General features: G+C 46.3%; 1 protein-coding gene across 13 annotated transcripts in view; it reads right to left on the bottom strand.

Annotated features, from left to right (window-relative positions):
- Window positions 1–8827: 8827 nt before the first annotated feature.
- KY (kyphoscoliosis peptidase) overlaps window positions 8828–24810 on the bottom strand; it is a 65034-nt gene continuing 49051 nt past the window's right edge. For 12 of the 13 annotated variants that reach the window (XM_053312099.1, XM_053312104.1, XM_053312102.1 and 9 more), the window contains 4 exons: window positions 20560–20677; window positions 12954–13142; window positions 11187–11377; window positions 8828–10373 (listed from right to left, as the gene is read on the bottom strand). In XM_053312099.1, coding sequence (XP_053168074.1) covers window positions 9469–10373; window positions 11187–11377; window positions 12954–13142; window positions 20560–20677 — 1403 coding nt within the window. In that variant the 3' untranslated portion in view covers window positions 8828–9468. The remainder of the gene's footprint in view (window positions 10374–11186; window positions 11378–12953; window positions 13143–20559; window positions 20678–24810) is intronic. The other variant, XR_008320161.1, reaches the window with a different exon arrangement.

Here is a 24810-nt window from a genome sequence, read left to right as displayed (position 1 = left end):
GCTTTCACTAGTTGTTAAATACTCTATGGATAGAGAGAACTCTTTCTGGTAGCTTCACTGTAGTAGGAAAATGTATTAAAAGTCATGAAACAAGCCACTGATAGGACTTTTTTTGGATATTTTTTTAAAAATTCAAAAAAATATTAAAAATAAGCAATTTGTCCAAACCATTTCAATTTCAACATTCAGAGCTCTCCCACCCTGCCCTATATCTGCCCAGTATCAAAGCCCTATGCCAGGTCATTCCAGGTGATCTAAAGGTGATCTAATGGAAAAAGCACAGCCATCCAGGAGACTATTCTAGGGATGTGCATGGTCCGGAGCAGTCCGGACCGGCACCGAAGGGGGGCGGGGAGGGCTTGCTTACCTTGCTTCCTTGCTTCCTTTTAGGGCGGGGAGGGCTTGCTTACCCCTCCCGCCTCTTTGCTCCCTCCAGCGCCTGTATTCTATTGTATAATTGGGGCGCTGGAAACCAGCCGTCTCCGCCGCCCCCCCGCGAGCGGATTAGGGGCAAAGGAAAACTACTCCCCCCCTCCCGCCGCCCCCCCGAGTGCTCACCACGTTTGCCAAAAAAAGAGAGGAGCTCGCGAACAGAGCTCCTCTCTTGCCAAAGTCTCTGGCCCAACTGGGGCCTTGGGCGCGCGCGCACGCGCGATAGGACTTCTCAGCTAATGGAACTTTCGCCGGAGGTCCAGTCTACCTGCCGGGAAGAAGCCGAGTAGACCGGGCCTCCGGTGATTGGAGGCCCAGTCTACCCTCCGGGAAGAAGCCAAGTAGACCGGGCCTCCGGTGAATGGAGGCCCGGTCTATCCTCCGGGAAGAGGCCGGGTAGACCGGGCCTCCGATCACTGGAGGCCCGGTCTACTCAGCTTCTTCCCGGCGGGTAGACCGGGCCTCCGGCGAAAGTTCCATTAGCTGAGGAGTCCTATCGCGCGTGCGTGCGCCCAAGGCCCCAGTTGGGCCGGAGACTTTGGCAAGAGAGGAGCTCTGTTCGCGAGCTCCTCTCTTTTTTTGGCAAACGTGGCGAGCACTCGGGGGGGCGGCGGGAGGGAGGGGGGCGGGAGGGCGGGAGTAGCTTTCCTTTGCCCCTAATCCGCTCGCGGGGGGGGGGGCAGCAGAGGCGGCTGGTTTCCAGCGCCCCAATTATACAATAGAATATGGGCGCTGGAGGAGGCAAAGAGGCGGGAGGGGTAAGCAAGCCCTCCCACCCTTAAAGGAAGACCCCCCACCCGGACTCGGACCGGCCAAGTCCGAACCGGTCTGGAAGTTCAGAGGCCTTTAGAATGGTCTCCAGACCGGTTCGGACACACCCCTAGATTATTCTGGATGAGCACGCAGACTTGGCATGCATTACAGAGACCTGGTTGGATGAGGGGGGAGATGTAAATCTCTCCCAGTTGTGCCTACCGGGTTACTGGGTGCAGCATCAGCCAAGGCAGTTGCCCTGGTTCATCAGGAGACCATCTCCCTCACCAGATGCACTGTCCACCTTTCTGACCAGTTCGAGTGCCTGCATATAGTGATTGGATCGTGAGACAAAGTTAGGGTTCTGTTGGTATACCGCCCACTCCACTGTCTAACAGTCTCCCTGCCTGAGCTGTTCAGGTGGTCTCGAATGTGACATTGAGGATCCCATGGCTGTTTGTTTTGGGGGGCTTTAACATCCATGCTGAGGCTGCCTTGTCTGGTGCAGCTGAGGACTTCATGTCTTCTATGATGACCATGGGCTTGTCTCAACTGATTTCTGGTCCCACACATGAGGCAGACCATATGATTGATTTGGTCTTTGGGTCAATGGTGGACAGTGGTGCTCTGTGGATAGTCCATGAGGCCTCAATACCTTTATCATGGACGGATCACTGTCTGGTGAAGATTGAACTGAAGGTGGACCCACAACACCCTCTGCACAGGTGGGTGACCAGTTAGGATGGTCCACCCCCAGAGGCTTATGGATCCTGATGGACTAGCCAACCTCGCACAGAGTATCTGTGCGCTCTTTTGTTACCTCTCCCCCCACCCACCTTCTGCCCCAGTCTCCGCTACCTAACCATGGCCAGCCTGTGCCGGGCCCAGCTGCCTCTCCACCCCACTGCCACTTCTGCCCCCCCTTTCTGCCCCCCCTCCTGGGCCTTGCCTCCGTGGCCGGGCTAGACCTGCTGCCGCCTTTGGCCTCCGCGGCCAGCCCGCCGCCGCCACAGCGACCAATCCTCCTGGCTGTGCCTCAGCCAATCAGGCGTGTCCGCTGCCCAGCCAATCAGCTGCGTGCTGGGATGCACATTCCAAGGCACACCCAGGAGAATTAAATATATAGATTCCTGATTGCTCTGGGGGAGTTTCCTGCTGAAAGAGTGGATGATTCTGTTGACGCCCTGGCAGAGGTGTAACTATAGGGGGGGCAGGGGGGGCACGTGCCCCGGGTGCCATCTTTTCTGGTCACGTGGGGGGCGTTGCCATGACAAATTTTTATTTATTTTTTTTTAAATTTTTTGTTAATACAAATGTTTCCTGCTCAGTGCAGCAGTGCTGCAGCAGTCAAGGGAGCACATCGGCGCCCCCTCCCCCACGAGCGGTCCCTTCCGCGCCGCCCGCGCCCCCCCCATTGCTTTGCTGGTGCCTGGCAGCCAGTCAGTGGCCTGGCTTGGCAGCGGCGGCGGGCGCTTGTGAGGAAAAACCTAAGTATAATGTAGTATGTTGGGGGGGCGGGGGGGCCCATTTCAGTGCTTGCCCCGGGCACCGTTTTCCCTAGTTATGCCTCTGCGCCCTGGTCTCCCTTTTGTATGAGGAGATGGGTTGGGCGATTGACACGTTCGCACCTAGGTGTCCTCTCCCAACCCGCTGAGCCCAAGCGGCTCCCTGGTATACAGGTGAGTTGTGGACAATGAAGCAGGCTAGTAGATGGCTTGAGCGTCATTGGCAGAAAACTCAGAATGAACGTGACCAAACACAGGCTAGAGCCCATATTAGGGCCTACTCTATGGCTGTGATGGCAGCGAAGAAATCCTACTTTTCGCCAGTGGAGCGTTTTTGAGTGGTTTGGGGTTTCCTAGGTGAGGAACCCAAAGACCATCAAATGGAACACTCAGCAGCCCAATGTGACCAATTTGCTTTACATTTTGCAGATAAAATCACTCCTATCCATTCTGACTTGGATGCCAAAATCTTTGCGGCCCTGGAACTGGATGTTGCAGATGCACCGTCTGGTCTTGTTACATTGGATGGTTTTCCAACTGTGTTGCCTGAGGAGGTGGACAGGCTGCTTGGAAGGTTGAGGCCTACTACGTGTGTCCTTGACCCTTGCCCTTCATGGTTGGTGACGGCTTGTAGGGAGGGACTGGGTCCATGGGTGGCGGGGGTGTTGAATGCCTCTCTAGAGCAGGGGGTAGGCCCCCCTGAAGGAGGCAGTCATTATGCCCCTCTTAAAAAGCCCCTATTGGACCCAGATGACTTAAATAACTTTCGACCAGTTTCAAACCTCCCCTTCTTGGGCAAGGTGTTGGAGAGCATTGTGGCGTCTCATCTCCCTGGATGAATCTGATTACTTAGATCCTTTCCAGTCTGGCTTCAAACCTGGATATGGGACAGAAACTGCCTTGGTCGCCCTGGTGGATGACCTATGCCAGGAGATAAACAGAGGGAGTGTGACTCTGTTGATCCTCCTGGACCTCTCAGCTGCTTTCAATACCATTGACCATGGTATCCTTCTAGGATGTCTCTCTGGGTTGGGACTTGGGTACATGGTGTTATGGTGGCTCCGCTCCTACCTAGAAGGTCATACTCAGAAGGTGGTGCTGGGGGATGCCTACTCCACCCCTTGGCCTTTGACCTATGGGGTGCCACAAGGATCTATTCTGTCCCCCATGCTTAACGTTTACATGAAGCCCCTGGGAGAGGTCATCCATAGGTGTGGGCTGCGGTGCCATCAATATGCTGATCCCAGCTCTACCTATTTTTTAAGTCAGCAGACACCAGGGAGGCAGTGGATGCTCTGAACCAGGGATTGGAGGCTGTTCTGGACTGGATGGGGGCAAACAAGCTGAAACTTAATCCAGATAAGACGGAAGTGCTCTGGGTTGGTAGAACTAATCATCTGAGTAATAAGGTCCAATTTGGTCTTGGCGGGGTCATGCTGTCTTTGAAAGATAAAATCCACAGTTTGGGGTGCTTCTAAACTCTTGGAGGCGCAGGTGGCGGCGGTGTGCAGAAGTGCCTTTTACCAACTACAGCTGGTATACCAGCTGCAACCCTACTTGGAGAAGTCGGACCTGACCTCAGTCACTCATGCGTTGGTAACATCTAGTTTGGACTATGGCAATGCAGCCTACGGTGGGCTGCCCTTGAAGACTGTATGGAAGCTTCAGCTGGTTCAGAATGCTGCTGCAAGGATGCTCATGGGTGCAAGTCACTTCATGAGTATTACACCCATCCTGCATCAGCTTCATTGGCTACCAGTCCGCTTCCAGGCTAGATTCAAGGTCCTGGTATTGACCTTTAAAGCCCTACATGGCTTGGGGCTGGGGTACCTGTTGAACCGCATTCACTCATATGAATCTGCCAGAGCCCTCTGCTTGTCATCTTAGGGCCCTGCTCATGACCCTGCCACTAACAGAGATCCTGTTGGTGGGAGTAGAGACAAGGCCTTTTCGGTTGTGGCCCCTTGGCTTTGGAATGCCCTCCATGAAGAGCTTCGCCATGCTCCCTCCCACACCTTTTTAAGGAGGCTTTTTAATGCTCCATTTTTTTGTTATATCTGGTAGGTATCTTGTGTCTATCTTATTGTTGTGAGCCGCCCCAAGCACTACTGCACTGGAGGGGCAGGGTATAAATATTTTAAATAAATAAAGGGTGGGGCAAAAAGTGGGGTGCTTTTACCCTTTTTATGATGGGCAGATTCCTCCACGTGGGGGTGGAATGATAGTCTGGCGGGGGTGTGTGTGTGCAATTCCAGAAGTTTTGGAATTTTCTGCCATGAAACAAGCCACTTGCAGGACTTTTTTTTTATTTTAAAAATCCCAAAATAAAAATAAGCAATTTGTCCAATCCATTTCAGTTTCAATATTCAGAGCCCTCCCACCCTGCCCTATATCTGTGCCTAATATCAAAGCCCTATAGGAAGCCATTCCATAAATATGCAAGGGGGTGGGGAATTAAGAAAAAAAGGAAGTCCCATACCTTTCATTGATGGCTCTGAGAAGGAGGAGGAAGGCACAAGCTCTCAGGACAGCCCAGGGTTGTAGGGCAGGGAGGACAGAGGGTGTGCACAGTGCTCTGGTGGGCAGCCAACACTGGCTACTCTGCCTCCTGGTTGGAGAGCTTCAGGGACTGGGGAGAGCTTCAGGAAACTGGGAGGCCTGCTCCAGCAGAGAAGCCCTTGGAAGCCCCGCCCACCCACTGAATGGCTGAGAGTCGGTCAGGGAAAGGGAGCTGTAGCAGCATCTCCTCTTGTGCAGGGAACCTTTGGCTAGCAGGCTAGCCTGTCCGTGGCTCCTGCAGGCAGCAGCTCTACAGGCTGGCCAAGCTGGGAGAAGGGAAGAAGGTCAATTTTTGCAGGGCAGGCTGCTCCCCTGTTGGGCCTGTTCCAGCACGGGGCCTGGAGCGATCGCCCTGGTCGCCCCACCCTAAGGACGGACATGCCTATGTGGAAGAAAGGAACATTGGTGGCTGGGGGCGGCTGCACTTCTGTTAAGCTGTAATAATTTTGACATCACTCTGAAACCTTTCCACTTATGTATATGTGGAACTTTGTAACCATCATGCTTTTAAAAGCCCATACTACTACACAAAAAGTGGGAGAAGTTAGAGCTGGTCTTGAATCCTGCCAGATCCAATCTGAGTGGTGGCTTCAAAGATACCTTAAAGTAGAGTGATGCCTCACAAGCTTTGAAAGAGGGAGAGATTTGCCTAATGCCATCAGATGAATTCAGGGCAGATAGATTTGAATGTGGGACTTGCTGTTTTGTAGCTTAGTCACCAGCTCATATTGCATGTATACGTTATAAAATTAGAAACAGTCCAAGAGCAGACTGAGAGAAATATTTCTCCCACACATTATAGTAAAATTCTGGGTCACCCCATGAAGCTGAAGGTTCAGGTCTGGCAAAATCTCACTCAGTAAAATTAATTCAGCTACCACATAATATGGCAATGGGCACCAAGGTTTAAGAGAGGATTAGACAAACTCTTGATGTCTTAGCAGTTATTGACCATGATAGTTATTTATTAACCATAATATCCAATATACCATTAACCATGATAGCTAAATTCTATTGGGAATTGCAGCTAAATGGTGCCCAGTTTCATAGGCATTACACCCTCAAAACAAGATGAGGAGGACAAACTACAAATGAAGGCCATTACCTCCAAATCCTACCTGTTTGTACTCAAAGAGGCATCTAACAGCCCACTGTTGAAAATGGAATACTCTGCTTTGGTCTGATCCAGCAAAGCACTTCTTAGGTATGTTCTTTGGTTTTTAGGTTGTTTTTATGTTAATATTTATTGTTATGAGCCGTCAAGCATAAACATGCTTGAAAGTGGTGAGAGAAAATTTTAAGTAAACAGTTTAAAGCAGCTTCGATATTCCAGCTCTTGTATTACCAACTAAAGAATGAAGATTGGGACTGGTTCTTGCTGATATAATCGGTTCTTGCTGTCTTGAATAGACAGCAAATGTGTATATTTAGTCTTTAAAGATGCTGATCCTTCATAAAGAGCAGTAAGCAGAGTAGGTTGAGTGGAGAATCCTTGGTGAGACTAGTCATGGGAATGCACAGCAGTATTTTCACTTTCAGGTGCCAGGTTTGAGGTCATTCCTACTGCAATACAATATAGTCATTTCCAGTCAGATCCCTACAGCGTTAAGTGAATGCAAGAGCTGCAATAATTAGGGTTTGTTTTCAATCCAGTTTTGGCAGAATCAAATGTTTGCTGCTGTTCTATCTCAGAGAGAAAAGAAAAATCCATACTCCAGCTTTTCCTATAATTAAATCTACCTCTCATTTGTAGCTCCAAGGCACTTAGTGTGGCATACATTTTAATGCACCGATGCAGTTTTGGTATGCTTCATATGTCATAGAAGTAGTGAGTATACACTAGATCTAGGTAATTCAAGCTCTTTGCGGCATATTTGTAGGGTACACATTAGTAGGAAAAGACATGTAATCGTCTCACACATGCTGGTGGAACCTCACATGCTGTAATTCTTTTAACATGTACTTTTTTGGTCTTAGATGCAGAAACAGCTGTTAGACACTTTTCTCCATTAAAAGTGTCCAAAATTCTGAGAGCTAACACTGCATAACGGTTATGATCAGGGAAAAACCAGGTTCAAATTTCTACTTGGCCATGAAGCTCACTTGGGGCCAGTTGCTCTCTCAGCCTAAACTAATTTACCTCACAGGTTTGCTGTGAGGATAAAATGGGCGAAGGAGAACCATGAAGGAAATAAACATGAATACACATCTTTGAGGTAATAAAAAATGATGCTTTTTGGAGAACAAATAGGGTGGTTGTCACTGATTTTGTTTGCAGGGGATGGTTGATTCCAGGAATTTCACACCATTTTGTGCATTCATATTTCCCTCTGTCGCTAGGAAACAGGGTCTCTCACCCTACAAGATGTTCCAATCAGTGCATGTGTTGTGGTTGTACAGTGCATGAAACAGGCACCTACTGGATAGTTCCTATTACTCTGACAAATGTTAACACTCCCCTCCCATTTTTCCTATTGGTTTAAAACAAGTATTTGCTAGAAGAGTATTGCCCTGCTTTACAGTTCTAGCAAATCTTATCATACAACGTGCTTACAATATAAAAATATGGACTCAGTTGTGCCACACCACCTTTTAAATCCTTCATGCAACAACACTCTTTCCCTGAGCTTCCTCCAGTGACTATGAAAACAACACTACATTTTGGGGTGGGAGGAAGAGATGGTGTGAACCCTAGCTCTGCTGTCTCCCCACAGCCACCCATACTGCCACCCCACCCCACCCCAAATCTGCATAACGTATTGACTGGATATGATGCTATGAACACCCTCATGCAAGTTGCTATTGGGAAAGTGTGACTGATGCTTGTATCACTTGATCATCTGAATAAGCCCTTAAACTGTGATACCATATGTATGTGTCATCCCAGCAAAAGATCAGGAAGAATGGCCTATTTGACAAAAGAGATGGCTCTGTGTGTGTGTGTGTGTGTGTGTGTGTGTGTGCGCGCGCGCGCGCACACACACACACACACACACACACACACACAGAGAGTATTTTGTATATCTACATTCCTGCAAAAACTGTGGTATTTTAATGATATTTCTGGAAAATGAATTGCTGGAATCTTCTTCCTAGGCAAGGAATCCATACTGTTCAATGAATGTATGAAGTGTAATCAAAAATTAATGTTGTAGCGGTGGAAGACCTCCAGGGCTATCAAGCTGACTCTCTGCATGTTTAATTAGAAATTTTTTTTAAGCAGTCTATTTGATCATGCAGTAGATTGGAGAGATTAAAACTTCCAGGACAAGAAATTTTATTTTCTGACTCAATAATATTGATAGTTTTAAAGAATAAAACACCCACATTTAAGTCAAGTGTTTCTCTGTATAAATAGGACACCCATTTCTGTGAGGACTAGGTATCATCCTGTGGTAGTCATCAGGTTTGTCTCTGGGTAGACCATTGCGCTCCACAAATAAGCCACACTTTGTGAAGTGGTATTTTCAAGACCTTTTGTGTGAATAAGTAACAAAGTAGATAGTTTAGCTACTTTTCTGTACATAAATAAAATAACTTCTTAGGCACAACGTGCTTTAAAAAATACCACAACCTGATGAGATAAAAGTAGAATTTTAATGGCATTTAAGATTTGGTGTAAAAACTTATTTAGCAGTATTGTTTATATTTGTAAGACAACGAAGTGCACCAGAAAGTCTTCCACTTAGATGGTCGTCTTGCAAGACCATGTCTGTTGTTCCGATTCTGCAGCCACTCTTGCATGGATGCTCAAAATAGGGTGGTCCTTCTCTTTCCCTGACCCAGAAGTAGTTATAGAATACTACCTTCTTGTTAATGGTAAAGGTTTTTTTGGTTTTTTAAAAAAACATATACATTCAGAAATCAGCAATTACATCCTAAAACGGTAGCAGGTAGGTGAGTGGGAAAACATACATAATTATCTCTTCAATCTACAATGCCAATAGCTCATACATCAATATACTGACATTATTTGTATGAAAGATCTTGTCTGAGTCTGCATGGGTAAGGAAGCTACAGTTCCTTCAAACATCAACCATTACATATACCAACAAAGGGCCATCAGGGAGTTTTGATATAGATATATTAATTTGCTGCTACCTCAAGAGTGGAGAACATTATACTACACCTTTTGGAGTGAAGGGAATTGCCCATTGTAGTATGGATTGTGGATATATCAAGGTCACTATTCATGTGTGCTGACGAGAAGAATGGTATCTTATTGGGGCTCCACTTCATATTTCAAGATGTGAGAGTAGAACTTATGGTTAGCATTCTCTAGCACCATCACAAACACCTCAGTGCAGCCGGAAGTGTTACAAGATCCTTCCCAGTACCCATCCTTACTTAGAGATAGGGGACAGGTTTTTTCACATTGAACAAAAGCTTTGGCAATGCTATGAAGCTTGAGTTTAAACCTGATGTAGCGGTTGGCTGGCAGCAATCCAGCTAGAGGCTCCACTAATTCATAGCCTTCTGCCCACTTGCTATAATTCTGGGGGAACATTGGCCACTTAACCTCTGTGTTTGGGCAGGAGATGAGGTAGTTGAAGACATAGTTATAATTACCAGGATCAGACTTCTTCTTGGCAAAAATTTTGAAAGCAAAATTTCCTGCATGAGGAAGATGGATCTTAAATTTTATCTGGTTTCCTTGGCAGACTTGCAAGACATGTCGTCGTCTTGTGTCCTCAGTCAAGCTTATGTTGTCAGAATGCAGTGAGGCTAAAATACTCAAGTCTTTACTGAGAATGAAGCTGAGATCACAGCGCCCATCATTGGTATGAATAATCGAGTGCCTATGGGAGGGCTTGAGGAATCCTTGTCTCTCTGTGAACCAACTAGGTCCAACAGGTTGATGGAGTTCCTTTGGGAAGCAAATGGTCCTGTCTACTGAGCTGCATTCTAAGGTGTATTCTAAAATGCAGTTGTAGATCTCCTCTGAACCTTTGGATGGTTTGGCATAGATCTGTAACTTGTGACTTCCTGTCTTCTGTGGATAGAGTTCCAGATTCATCCCATTCCTCTTCAGAGTCATCAAGCTAAACTCCTTTGCCCCTTTCAACTCAAACATGAACAGCATCGGAGAACGGCTCTCTACTGCTACTGCTACTTTTCCATTTACTGTGACATACAAATAAAGAGGCTGGTTAGGATGTTTTCTATGACTTACTTAAAAACAGAAATCACTCAAAAGCCCTGGAGAAAATGACTTGGAGAATAGAATATTCTGATGTATTGTCAATCATTCTGGCAGTGAAAGGGAGAATATTATGGTTGGTTGGTTAGAATTTGTCAAGCTTCTGTCAAATCCACATTCAGAATAAATAAGGGAGTTGAGGGTGGGAGAGCTTTTGGTTTGGGGTACTTATTTGCTTCTATTTTATTACAAATGCAACAGAACTGCTCATCATTCTGGGAAAACATGAAAGCATATGTGACTTTCAGTTACAGCTCAAACTGCCTGCACTTTTGACTGCAACCCCTTACAAGCTGTCAGTGTTCAGAGAAAACCAAGGGATTTCAAAAGGCAGGTTTCCAAAATGAGGTTCTTCGTTCCATGGTTAGGTTCTGTATGACACTGAAGAGATCTGGGAGTTCGGTGCATTGAAACCCAATGCACATACACACATGTGTACTACTATAAGGTGGTATGCTTAGATTCAAGCTGGAATATAAAGAAAATGATAGGCACCATGCAATCTATTATGTAGTAGTGCAGACTACTTGAAATCCCAAGGGTGACGGTGATTATGAAAAGGGAAGGCAATGGAACTCTTGGGTCCCAAAATTTGGTCCCGCAGAGTGAATATTTAAAAGTAATAAAAAACCAGCCTGAATCATAACCTTTGCTATCTATCTTTGTTGTTGTTGTTAAAATCTGGAACTGTTCCTTCTAATAATATCAGCGTGTGGCAAGAGCCTGTGCGCCTGTACCTGTTTGAATAATTGGTGTTTCTGGGTGGGCTGCCAGCAATCCCATCTTGTAAAAGTCACTCTTGTATAACATGTTGCTTTCAAACTGTTTCAGTGTCACAGTTGATTTAAGTAGCTGCCAGTTGCTGTTGTCTGGGAAATGATTATTAATAAATAGGGCAGGGTGGGTAAGGAAATAAAATTCATTGTATCTGGAACAAGAAGGAAGAGGTCAATACATCATTGGCAAAGTGCACACTTTTCAGACTTGCACCCATACTATGGCTACAATCCTAAATAAATAGGGAGCATGCTCTAGCTGCATCTGTGTACACACGCATAGGATTGTACTGTAAAGCTTATCTGGAGATAAACCTCATGAGATCAATTGCACTTAGGTCTGAGTAGCAGTGATCAGGAGTGGACTGTAAGGCCCACAACTGCATCCTAGAAAGTAAAAGCAGTTGAGATGAGATGTATAGAATTAATTTGGCTAAGAATACAATACAATGTAGTTTGCAGCCAAACCAGGAACTCTATTGTAGTGTAATTTATCCAGGAGTTTCTGTGCCGGGCTCATTTAAAATTTCCTACAGGCCAGAACATGATGGCAATTTCCTCATATAACTTAGAAGTGTTTAGTCTAGTTATTCTTAGAGAATTCTGAAATCCTGCTATTCTGCCCACTATGTCAGTAATTCAGCTGACTTCAGGAATGGGATCAACAAGACCCCAAAAGTTTGCATGCTTCTGTATGACTGAAGTTCTACTGCAAGAACGAATGAGGAATGGGGCCTCAGAATGCAATTTCTTATGTACTCCACTTGAGTGCTGCAACTTCTATAGTCTTGCCAGATTTGCAACATGCAAAACAGTGGGGGAAACACTAGGATTGCTGAGGAGGAGGAGATGTTATAGCCTAAGACTCTGGTCTAGCCAGAACTGAGTATAGTTCATGCACCAAAAACAAAACATATCCAAATTTTGGAGCCCCCACAAATGAATCTGAGTAAATTTTCATAAGCATCCTCTTTTATATAATTATATCTGCTTCAGCAAGTCATAGAGGGCAGAGTTATGCAGGGCACTGAAACCCAATGAAGGAGAACTTTGCTTTGTCTTTGCAGCCTTCAGGGCTACTACTACGGCTAGAAACTTTATGAAAATGAAAATTGGATGGAAATTTTCAGGATGCTGAATTCTGTTTTCCATAAAAGTTTCAGTCCTTACATGCAAATCTGGCATTTTAAAGTGCCAATGCACTGGGGAAAGGCCCTCTTCCTAAGCACTGGGGAGTGGAACTTTCAAAAACATGCAATGTAGGAATTTGTGTTGGTGCAGTCCCTTCACAATTAAGGGACAGCACCAAATGTAAGTGGAATGTTTTCTGAGTAATTATGTGACCAGTTCTCAGTGGGCTGTAACAAAAATATGTTTTCAGAGCCAGTACCTGTCCTTAACTGTCTCATTCCCACAAAAACCAACAGAAGCCTGATATTTGTCTGACTCTCTAGAATCAGACAAATATCTGTATAGATCCAGATCTGTCTTGAAAATGGATCTTGGTCACCTTATGCTGCAGTCTTCAAGCCACATAAATTGGTGTAGTGAAATCAATGGTCATTGGAACTGTATCCCAAACTGATATATTTTAAAATCTGAAATTTGGCAAATATGTGTCAAACAATTTAATCATTGCCCTGTAATGTGAAAAAGCCCAGCTTTTTTGCATGTCCCAACTCTCATGCCCAAGAACTATGCAGAGGATTTTTAAAAAGTGGACTATACCTGAAGGTAAATTTGCTGAAACAGTCATCCATTGAGCCACTCCCCCAGGTGCTGTCCACTAAATGCCACCTTCCATCCAGATAAACTGCATTCCAGGCATGGTCATACTCCCCTGTAAAGGTCTGCCCAGCTCTGTAGCCATGGCCTTTAGAATAGCCAGATAAATTCATGCACTGCACTCCTGCAATGCTAAAGGGAGGAAAGGAAAAGTGGAACTCAAAAACAGTGCCTTATTTCTAATGGAATGCATGTATTTCATTGTTCAGAATCCTAAATAAAGTGTTATGGTTTTTCACGCTTGTCAGTTTTCCATGAAGTGCACCCCAAATGAGGCTGCTGTTCTACATTACTAATTTATATGTGAAATAATACTGACTTGCATACAGCACAGTGAAACACAGGCGTCACTCACACTGAGCGTCACTCACATTGCTCTCTCAGTGTGTCTAAACCCCACGCAAGGTTCTGTGGAACAACCTTGTTTCACTGTGACTTATTAACTGTGCAAAAACAGTTGTGCAATCTGACACCCATTATTTCCAGTAGACATTATGTTGTGCCACTGCACTTGCACAATTGTAGTGGAACAAGGTGGTTCCACAACATCACTGGTGTTAGCCACATGCAGCAGCATGGACAACACTCAACTGCCTGCATTTTGCTGTGCATTATGTGAACTGCTATGTATAAGTCCAACTTCTGCTTTTTGTTTCTACTGGCACAGTAGTACAGTAAGTCTTAATAAGTTGTTTCTTCCCAAAGTAGTGGGTTACAGAATGTTTTGCATGTAATTCTCAAAGGACTGCCCAGCACAAACCTCAAAGTCAAGAAAGAGACTCGAAGAATTGAAGACTGTTCAAAGCACTAGCCTCTGTTTTCTTAAGCGGGCAGCTCAAAGGCAGCTTATAAAGCCTTTAAAGGCTCAGGCATGAAGAAGAAAGTGGTCTGACTTGTATAATCTTACACTAGAACAGTGACAGCTGCATACTTCCTTAGGTAATGCCCTGCCAGCAAACTGGTCAATCAGAATAACACTATTATTGCTTTTTTAAAAATGGCGGAGGGAAGGCCTGTTCCTCCTTGCTACATCCAAATCGTTCAGAATGTACAGGGCTGGAGCTGCTTGTAAGATCTCTGCTCTGCTGTTCATAAGCTCCAAAGGCAGTCCCACCAGCAAACCTGCATCCCTGAGTGGGCTCTGCTCTTGACCACTCAGGGGAAGTCATGCAAGGAACAAAGCTGTGCTGACTAAAGGTTTTGGACTGGATAAACCTGTGTGGTGTAAAGATGGCCTATCCAGGTTCTTGCCTCTCATTGTTAGCAGCTCATCAATTAGCAGTGAGTGGCTAGCCAAGGGATATAAAGAGCTCCTTCAGCACTTAACAAAGCTAGTAGCTTGAGCAACATGATGGTAGATGGAATTAAATTTGTAGTATCATAGATTGAAAGAAACAATTGGAATTGATTGTAGCAGGGTCTGCTACAAAAGCATCTGCTCAATGCAGATAATATGTTAGCTTGTGTTTCAAAGGGGAATAGAAAATAGGAAAACAGTATGAAGGTATTGCGTGAATGACACGACCTTGCCTTTAATACCACAGACAAGTTTGGTCACTTCTGCGTGAGAGAAAAGCAGTTCAGAGAGAGACAACAAGGCTATTCACATGAGCAGCCGAGCCCAGGCTAGGGCAGCCCAGCCTTGGCTAGGCTGCTCGTGTAGAGCGCCAGGATTGGGGCCAATCCTGGCACTGCCTGCCTACCTAACCCTGCTTCCAACCCAAGCCTTTAGCCAAGGTTAAGGGTGTGAGCCAGGATCCTGTTAATCCCAAGCATGCACAGAGCCAGATGCCTAGAGCACCCAACTCCAGGGGGTTTCCCTCAATGTACTGTGTTCATAGTGCAGTGCATTGTGGGAAATCTGGAGGCTGGGACATATTGTCCCGGCCTCTGGAGATTAATGCTGCTCCAAGCAGTGCGGATTGTGTGGGAGTGCGATCTGCACAATGCTGAGGGAGGATCATCAGGCAGGGGGCGGGGGAGAAGAGAGCGATAGGTTCAGCACAGCCTGCCAGCCCAGTGGTCATGTGTATAGCCTTAACAAATACTAGTAGCCTGGGGAAAGTGCATGAGGGAAAGAGAGTTATATCAGCTTGTTGGGTAAAGAAATTAGATATTGGCCTGATTCACACGTACATTTTAACTGCAGATAAAGCTGCCACAGGTGGTAACAGTAGTATGCCCAAATGCGAAAAATGGCAGTTAAGGGTCTAAAGCAGGGATTCTCAAACTTGGGTCCTCAGGTGTTATTGGACTTCAACTCCCATAATCCCCAGCCTCAGTGGCCTTTGGTTGGGGATAATGGGAGTTGAAGTCCAATAACACCTGAGGACCCAAGTTTGAGAATCCCTGGTCTAAAGTTAACTCCAGTTTGCCCCACCAAACGCTAATTGGAACCTGAGGTTTTCTCTAAGCTTCACCAACAACTGCAGTTTTGCCGCAAAACTGTTACACCCAAAGGCAGACTCGTCCATAACCATGGTTAAGCACCCATTTCCAAACCCCAATCATAGAGGCGGTGGCGCAGACCTGCCTAAGGATGCGGCTGCTCCATGCTTTCGGCACTTCTCACTGGCAGCCGCTCGGAAAACCAGCTACACCCCTTCAGTCAGCCGTACCGCTATGGAGTTGCTAGATTACAGGGCTTGATCCACCTATCCCGGATTGGCCAGCCTGTCAAGCCGCACAGCTGCTCGGGGGAAGCAGTCATGAGTGTCCACAAGCACAAATGCCCCGAGTGGCCCCACAAGCAGGGCACTCCATCATTGTGTCAGGAGAGGGAAGCCAAAAGGCAGACCCAAGCAGGGAAGCTGGAGAAGCCAAGTTTTTCCCCCCCACACAGGAAGGATGGGGAAGGAGGCGGCAGCCTCTTCCCCAGGTGGGGATATTTGCTCCCCACCTGAGTCTTACTCATGAGCAGGGCAGTTCACAGTGACAGCAGTGGTTCCAAGTGCAGCAGGACAGCCCATTTGCCCACGAACTGCACTCTCAGAGAGTTGCAGACTAAAGGGAGCGAGGGAGGAAGCTCCGTGCAGGAAAGCTGTGGTGATGGGCACTTGGGCAAGTGCTGCCCTGGTCTCAGAGACTGCCGCCAAGCCACTGTCAAACCCTGTGCCCTGCCAGCCCACCCACTAATGTGGAAATGTGCACCCCTACCCATGGCCCCCAAAGGGCAACACAGCCATCCTAGGGTGGCTGGAAACCAGGGCACTCCACTCCTGGGCATCACCACACTTTGAGATCTCCATATGCTACCACGCTGGCCCTGGCCTGGGAATTTCAAATGGCTAGAAGTGTCTGCTCATTGCCCACTGCCCACACTGTCCGTGGAAATGGTTTGTGTGGGAGTGTTATTGGCAGGGTCTGAAAAGCAGACCCAAGCAGGGAAGCTGGAGCAGCTAAGTCCTATTTTTTGCAGAGTAAGGGTAGGGAAGGGAGGCCCCGCCCCTTCCCCATGACGGCGGGAAGGTGATGCCCCAGAGGCCCATGCTCAGGGCCAGTCACTAAGGACAGACTGGGGTCCACTGAGGTCCTTTTTCAAGGATCCCATCTCCTGATGCAGGACTCAGTGGCCAGGCATGAGAGTGACAGGCCACAGGGACACCTCCGGACAGCTCATGAGAGGGCCCATCAGAGTGGAGAGGAAAGAAGCAATTTGTCTGGAAAAAAGCATAGCTATTTCAAGAGGGCAATACATTCCCTTCTCCACCTAACACTTCCCTCACAAGAGCATCAGGCCATGGGTGCTCTGAACAGAGCAAGGATGGTTTCTGGCTTGCAGCCGCAGGGAGTGCTATTCTGAGCAACAAATTCCTAGTCTTGGGGACTGCGGACAAGCTACTACTACTACTACTTGTAGTAAGCTACCATGATACCATGCTCCCTGCCTGCCCACATGTCCATGTGCACAGATGTACCTTTTCCAGCACCCTGGAACAGCCACCCCACTCTCTGGCGGTGGCCAGAGAACAGGTGCTCCCCTCTCCCGTCCATCCCCGCACCCGCTTATCGTCATATGGTGCACAGACGGACTTGGAACCAGGACTTTTGAAAGGGTGGAAAGATCTGTGCTGGTGTCCAGCCCTCCACCAACACTGTGCATGTGCCAGGGCAAGGAAAAAGCTTGGAGTCTAGATGCCCTTACAAGCCTGAACAGGAGAAGAGTGTGGTGAGGTTTTGGGGGGAATCTGTTCTTTTTTTAAAAAATTACCAATAAAGGGTGAGGAAATGGGGCCCAACCACTTCCCTGATTGTGTGTGTGTGTGTGTGTGTGTGTGTGTGTGTGTGTGTGTGTGTGTGTGTGTGTGCAACCCCCCTTGGTTACTCATGAGCAAGGCCCTGGCAACTCCTCATCAAGGCATGATGATGAGTGAGGCAATAAACTGTCCACATGGACTACACCCACTCGCAAGAGTGTCAGGCCATGGGTGCTTTGAGTGTTGCTGAGTTGCTGTGTGTTGGGAAGCAGTGGGCAGGGGTATCCCAGAGACTGCTTTCCTGCTCCCAGGGACAGAAGCCGAGGTGCCTGGGAAACCAGATCCCTGCCTGGCCATTCGCACCTGTGCAAAGGTGTGCCATCACTGGCGGACCCTGCAGTCGACCCATCTTCCCTGGGGTTGGGGGAGCAGAGGAAAGGGCCCTCTCTTGTGATTCCTGGCAGCCACCTATCTGCATACGGCACACAGATGGACCAGACCCAGCATTTTAAAAACTTGAGTGAATGGATTGCCCCACTGGCCCAGCCCACAGCCATGTGAGTAACAGGGCTATGGCACATGGGGTGTGGGGATGTCCTCTGGGGTACATGCAAGGCTGCAGAGGGATTTGGGGAGAGGGAAGTTGGTTTTTTCTTTCTATTTTTCAACAAAGGTAGTCAGGGGGCCCTCCAGCACTGGAAGCACCATCCCTGTTTTGCTCAATCTGGCCACAGAGCTGGCTGGGATTGGGTGGGGAGGCTGAGCAGGCAAGGAGGGGCTCCCCTCTCCCTCAACTCTAGTTAGGCTAATAGTGGTTTGCAATACATCTGTGGTGCTAATTGGAATTAGGAATTTTAACTCCGGTCAGGTGTTAGCTGCAGTTATAGTGTACGTCTGAATGTGGCCAATGTGTATGACTGGAACCACAGGGACTGTTTAGAATAATTAATGAAAGAAGAAATTCATCATCTGGATGCTTGAACTTTCCTACAATGTCTCTGCTAAATGGGCAAAGAGATACCTGTTAAAGTGGTGGTTCTCTCCTATTTAGCAGGGTAAGAGCAACTGTCCCTATTCAAGCCAGCATAGTGTTCCTGCTAATGGGTACTGCTGATGTCTTCCTCTTTAGAGTAAAGAGTCTCTTTGGGGCAGGGAACCATCTCTTCATTCCTTTTATTATATAATCAAACCTTTTTTGTGGGGGGGTTGGGGGGTTAAAAAGTGGTATATACTTTTCCTTAATACAAAAACACTCCTAATAACACTTGTAGCCAACACTAGAAGCAACACTGATGTTCTGATTTAACCTCTGAAACATAAGCCTATCTGCATGTTGCCACTTCTCACTGCCAAACTGGTATTTTGTTTGCCCAGTTAGAGCTGCCCTTAGTCAATTAACTTTGCTGTTGCAAATTGTGGGTACCAATGTGAGTGGCTACACAAATCAGCAAGGCTCCGGAATTATGGGCAGCTTCTGCCTCAATATGCCAAACAGGCTGTTCAATGTTATTAAAAATGTAATTGTGGTTAATATTATTTACATCTGTAACAGAGGTTGTTTGATGATGTCTTGTTAAAGCCATTTGCTTCTGAGGGTGTGTGTGTGTGTGTGTGTGTATGTTAATTAGTTGCACAAGGTGGGCTTTTAAAAGTTCAGTTCCTTCAAAGTTGTATTATTCTCAATGAATGTTCCTCTTCCCACTGCAGTCAGATCCTCCATAGGGCTGCCAAGCAAAGCAGCTGTCAGAGCAGATGCAAAATGTATGTGAGATTTGAACAGCAGAACATGTAACAGAGTGCCAATATGTTAGGCATACAGGGCCAATCTTATGCCCTAAAACAAAAACTTTTTAAATCAGAAATGTTATGCTCTCCATACACCTTAATTACAATAGAATGACTGGTAAGATGCACCAAAATCCCTTTGAAAACTCCCTACTTCAGTGTTTTTTGCAATCCCAATATGAATGCTGCTCTTTCTGTGCTATTTTTAGGATTTCTTTACAATCTGATCTCCGCCCCTCAGGGATCATGTAGTGAATGAGATAATGTTACCACACCAAGCCAATTTAACCATATGATGATATCACTGTAGGTTAACAAAGCTCTTACAGTGCCCTGCACAAACAAGAAAGAGTGGAAGATGGAGCACATTGCCACTGCCCAGATGACCAGGTCAAAACTGTCATGCCGTGCTGCATGGGCACATGATTTCAATGCCTGCCAGCACTGTGTAGCAGAACTTTGCCCAGTCTACCTACAATTGTGCTTGACTAGCTGTGACAGGGATGTATGTTTTGGATATGCATCTGGATGCATGTTTTGGATATACATCTGGATCACACCCCATTGAAAGTAATGCTCTCTGGGTGGATTATTTTCAATGGAATTAGCACTGGCATGCACATCCAAATGTACAGTTCTAACCACATGCTGCGGCAATTAGTCCATTAATTTCTAGCAAAGACCAATTATGGCAAGAGAGTGTTAGCCTGGATAATAAAAATAATTGATAAAATCCTGTCTTGCAACCCTAATATTCTATAATGTTAATATTTGCTTTTCATGAATGGAAGAGGCTTAGCCTGGCAGAATTCCAAGCTGCGATTAAAAACAAATTCCCTTTCCCTACCTAAAATGTCCATTATTAAGGATGTATTAGAAGACTCTGTTAGAAATTCACCGAAGGATGTGTAATAAATTATTGATTTATCTAAGGACTGCATGTGATGGAGAGGATGGTACAGGAGGCCAAGGCTACCAGAAAGTTCTAGTGATGGCTACATATAAAGAGAGTGGTATCACCAGCCCTAATTCATAAACTCAAGTTGACAGGAAAGTCCCATGTTGAAAGGGTAAGCTGGATCTCTTACTGCCTTTATTTCATGACAAGTCAGGTGGAAGTGATACTTGTGATAATAGCCAAATCCCCTCTGATCGATGCGTGGGCGTTGCTCTTGCTTTAGGTGTTCGTGAGCTCCATGTGGACTGCTGCTCACTGTGGTTTGTATGTGAAGGGCTGTGTGAGGCAGTCTGTAGTTCTTAAGCCTGCTGTTCTTTTAACCTTAAGAAACTCCAGGAAAAACACCCGGCCTCTTCTAACTAAATCATCCCCATATACTCATCTACCATTATGTTAATGCAATGCGAGCCTCAGCAGATGGCACAAAGTAAATTAGTGGGGGTGGGGGAGTAAAATTGACCTTTCTAGGACTTGCTGCTGCTGTTCAACATTACAGCTTCAAAATGACATTTTCAAATCTAGTTGGTGTAAATGGAGATGGAACTAGTACACAGGTGACAGTGAAAAGGAAAATCTTCCTGTGGACTGAACATTTTTGATCTTAATGTACCTGCACATTTGTTCAAAGAGTCCAGCATATCCCTCACAAATGCTCTTTCCACTTTGAAGGACATCCTTGGGCTTGAAAGATTGCTTGTCTTTGTTATAGAAGCCCACAACATCATATTCTGGCAGAACAAAGGTGAAAGTTAGAGATAAAATGCATAAAGCAAATCGTCAGGAAGAAATTTGCTATATCCTAGGGCTAATTTCAACTACCCAAGTCAACATGGACCTGTGCTAAGTAACAAGGAATTGTTCACATATAAACACATGGATGTTTTGTTTCTAGGTGTCTGCTTTTGAGCCTCATCTCATACCAAGTTTTTCTTCTGGAATATATGTATAATGTCTCAGATCATGTGTGCATGCGTAACTCCCATGTACTTTTATGTTAAAACATGGATATTGACTTAGGTACTGGGCAAGGGATGCAGGTGGCTTGAGCACTGCCTGTGTCACTGTGCATTCATAATCACTGCCGATGGGGCCATGCTGTAGGGAAGCCCCACTCCATCTTAAGGGCTCAGTATACACAGTTGCGTGATATGACCCACATTGAGCATTGAATCATGAGCACTGAATCATGCAACTGCAAGCACAGAGCCCTTACAACACAGCAGGGCTGCCCTGCAGTATGGCCCCATAGGCAGTGATTATAGGTGCACAGGGGTGTGGGCAGTGCTCAAGCTGCCCATGTTCTCTTGAGCAGTATGTAAGTATGTAACTTGCATTGTAAGGTCTAATGTTATCTGAGTAAATTATTAAACTCTGTAACCATAAAGGCTAGGACCATAATCTTTATTTTTAACGTGAAGTCTAAGATTTTCATGAGCACCATAAATTATGTGATTTGGGGTGCTGCAAAGTATCTGACATAGCAGGGCTAGACATTGCCATCAACAATCAAGCAGTATCCTGGACAGATCTTGTTGCCTGGGTGTTTTTTTGTTGTTCTGGCTGATGGTCCTGGTCTCCCCTCAGTTCAGGAGTCTGCCAACCTGAAAGAGACTGCATTGGGGAGGAAGGGCAGGTGTGTGAATGAACAGATGACCACTAGAAGAACCCCAGTTACAGGTAAGCAACCTGTTGTTCATCGTTGTGGTCTCTGTTCTTCACACTCTGGGCGCATTGCAAGCTGATGTACCTGGAGGTGGGATGCAGTCACTGAAAGATGGATCTCAGCACTGTTCTCCCAAATACTGCATCCTCTCATGACCTGACATCTAGAGTGTAATGCGAGATGGAGTGCAGCTTGGCCCAAGTTGCAGCTTAACAGGTTGTCTCCAGAGGTAGATTGTCATTAAAGGCTGTTAAGGTGGCTGACGCCCTGCTGGAGTGTGCCTTGATAGGGTCTGTCAGGCATTTCCCCACAAATTGGAAAGCTAGTTTTAAAGTCTCTACAATCCACTGTGAGATGGATTGAGAAGTGGGTCGAGACTCTTGTGTTCAAGTGCCATAAGATACAAAAAGCCCTTCCTGATGGCAACAGTATGATGAATATAGAACGTCAGTGCTCATCAACATCTAATGAGTGTAACTGTTCTTCCTCAGGTGTGGTTGGGTTGCAGGCATGGTTGGGTTGAAGGGTGAAACTGGCAGTGCAAAGGTTTGCAACCTTGAAAAGTGGAAACTATTTTGGGCAAGAAGGTGATATCTGGTCTTAGCAGCACCTTGTCTCTGTGGAAGACCAGGTAAGGATGGTCTGGAGGAAGGCACAATTGTCCAACCGTACCTTTTAAAGGGATTCCAACCTTTTAGAAGTCGGTTCTATAGAAGAAGGCTTTGACCAGCAATCTCGTGTGATATCTAGCAGAAGCTTGAACATAGGCAGAGTAATTGGGGGATTAGCATGAGCCTTGATAAGGCCAAAAATGGGGTGGCCCTCTGGTTTTGCTGGTTGCTTCACTTTTAATCCCAAGGAGGTTGCCATGCCTAGAACTGTCTCTGATGGTAACTGCTTCCTTAGTCTCATTTCAGGGGACGATATAGCATGGTCCCATCCTTAGGAAAGATGCGACCTTCCTCTGGGGAGTGCCAGCCCTCCAAGTGCCATTTGTCCAACTGGAGGCTGTCATTTTCCAGGCTTGCAGGAGAGGCACCACTGCAATCCAGACTGAAAGGCCTGGCGAGATTGCATGGAGTGGCAGGCTTGATGGGGAGATCGGGCTTGACTGGCTCCCAGTTGGGATCAGTATCAGGTTCGACCGGCACCAGGTCGGGGTAGACCCAACTCATCCCCTATTGGGGACTCTTGGCATGGAGGGGCACTTGGTTGGGGTGTCTCCAAGTGCTTTTTCTTTTTCAGGATTCTTGGGAGTCCGTGTCCTACCTGCAGCTGTGGCATTTTCGGCTTGGTTCACATAGGGGTTGCAGGATCCAAAGGAATGGGCTTTTTTTTTCTTTTGAGGTTTGGTACAGATGTGAAGTGGGTGTTGTAATCAGTTACTGTGTTGGAGCTGCTGGTGGAGGCTTTGGGACTGGGATGTTTGGTGTCCGGACCAAAGAGTCCAGCACAATGATGTCAGGCCCGAGACCCCCTGAATGGGATGGATCTGCAATAAGGGTGCATCTCTGATGTTGAGGCTGTGGCCATGTAATGAAGCGGCAGGTACCTGTATTGAAGCCACAGATGTTGTCGAGGCCATGGGTGTTACTGAAGCCGCCATGGACACTGAAGGGGAGGACAGGGCTTTCTCCCAGAGCAAAGACCAAAGTCTCAAGGCTCTATTCTTCCTTCCCTGCTTAGTAAAACTCAGGCAATGCAGGCAGGAATTGACACAGTGTGACTCACCTAGGCACAATAGGCAACACAAGTGCCTGTCTGTCAAAGGGAGTTTGGTCTGGCAGATGGTGCAGCATTTAAATGTTATCTTCACAGCTATGCAGGGGTCACAACAAAATTAGAAAAAAAAACACCCAACATTGTCTCCCATTCTCCAATAAAAATGGGGGTTGGGGTTGAGTGGTACCAGAGGAAAAATAAAAACACAAATGGCGATAGAACAAGAGAAGAAAAGACTGACAACTAAAGATAGAAATAGTAGAGGGGAAAAGGAGAATGAAAAGTAAAGCAGCGGGGGTTTTGTTGTTGTTTTGAAGGGAAAGGAAGGCACCAGAACAAGTGTAGATCCTTCGGTGGATGACAAAGAACTGAGGGGACCAACTCTGGGATAGGACCAATGCTGGGACAGTGGGAGGTAAAAGGTAAAGTGTGCTGTCAAATCGATTTCAACTCCTGGCACCCACAGAGCCCTGTGGTTTTCTTTTGGTAGGTTCCAGAATGAGCTACAGTGCACTGCAGGTACAACTAATTTGAGTGGGAAAAAACAGATGACCACTAGAAGAACCCCAATTACAGGTAAGCAACCTGTTGTTTTGGGGTTCTGGCTGCTGATGGTGCTGTTGCAATTTGTGCTTGTTTAGCAAAGCACCAAGAGGAAGCTGCCCACTCCATTTACGAAGTAGTGCAGAGCCTTATTGTTGCAGTTAGTCAAGAACAAGCATGGAGATTAGTGCAGTATAAAGTAAATAAGATTTATTAGGTTAAGTACATTTGAGATAGAAAAGACCTATCCTAACTATGAGCTACATAATGAATAGGAGGGGGAGAGAGAGAGATGCTCCCATCTGCTCTCCAAGGAGAAAGGAAGTAGAACTAACTCGCTACAGGAAATACCTGAGGAGTCAAGGCAGGGGTCATAGAGTAGAGGCAAAGCAGGGACAGGTAAAGGGACCCTCACTAACTACCTCTACTCCCAATGCCCCTAGTGGTCATTAGGATAGATGGTGCAAAAGGACGATGCACTGGAACTCCATCTCCAACAGGTGCTGACTCTCAATTTCAAGCCACAATGAGGCCCAAATTACACATGACACACAGGTGAATGTACGCTGGCATTTTAAAAACAAAAGCAGTGTCAGGAGGCTGTGAGTTTGAGTGGAGGAGAAGTCTCTTTTAAGCTTTTCTTGCTGGTCAATTTTCCACTCAATTCCCTCACCCCCAATTTTTTTTCTTCCTGTTTGTTTGAGTTTGTACTGATGAGACTTCCTCAGTTTTCTATTGCCTGTTTCCGAACAGTGCTATCAAGACTTCTGTGATGGCACTGCTCAACAATATTTAAATACTGGTGCCCTGGGCAGTGACAGGACCACAATGGCACAAAGAAAAATCATAATTTTCATAAATATTTCCTGGGAATGAACACTTCTAAGAAGGCATATGAATATGGATAGTACTGGCAAGAGAACATTTCCTTTT

Source organism: Hemicordylus capensis, chromosome 3, assembly GCF_027244095.1.
Source record: "Hemicordylus capensis ecotype Gifberg chromosome 3, rHemCap1.1.pri, whole genome shotgun sequence".
Lineage (NCBI taxonomy): Eukaryota > Metazoa > Chordata > Lepidosauria > Squamata > Cordylidae > Hemicordylus > Hemicordylus capensis.
The sequence above is the reverse complement of the archived record's forward strand: the minus strand, read 5'-3'. Positions and strand labels throughout refer to the sequence as shown.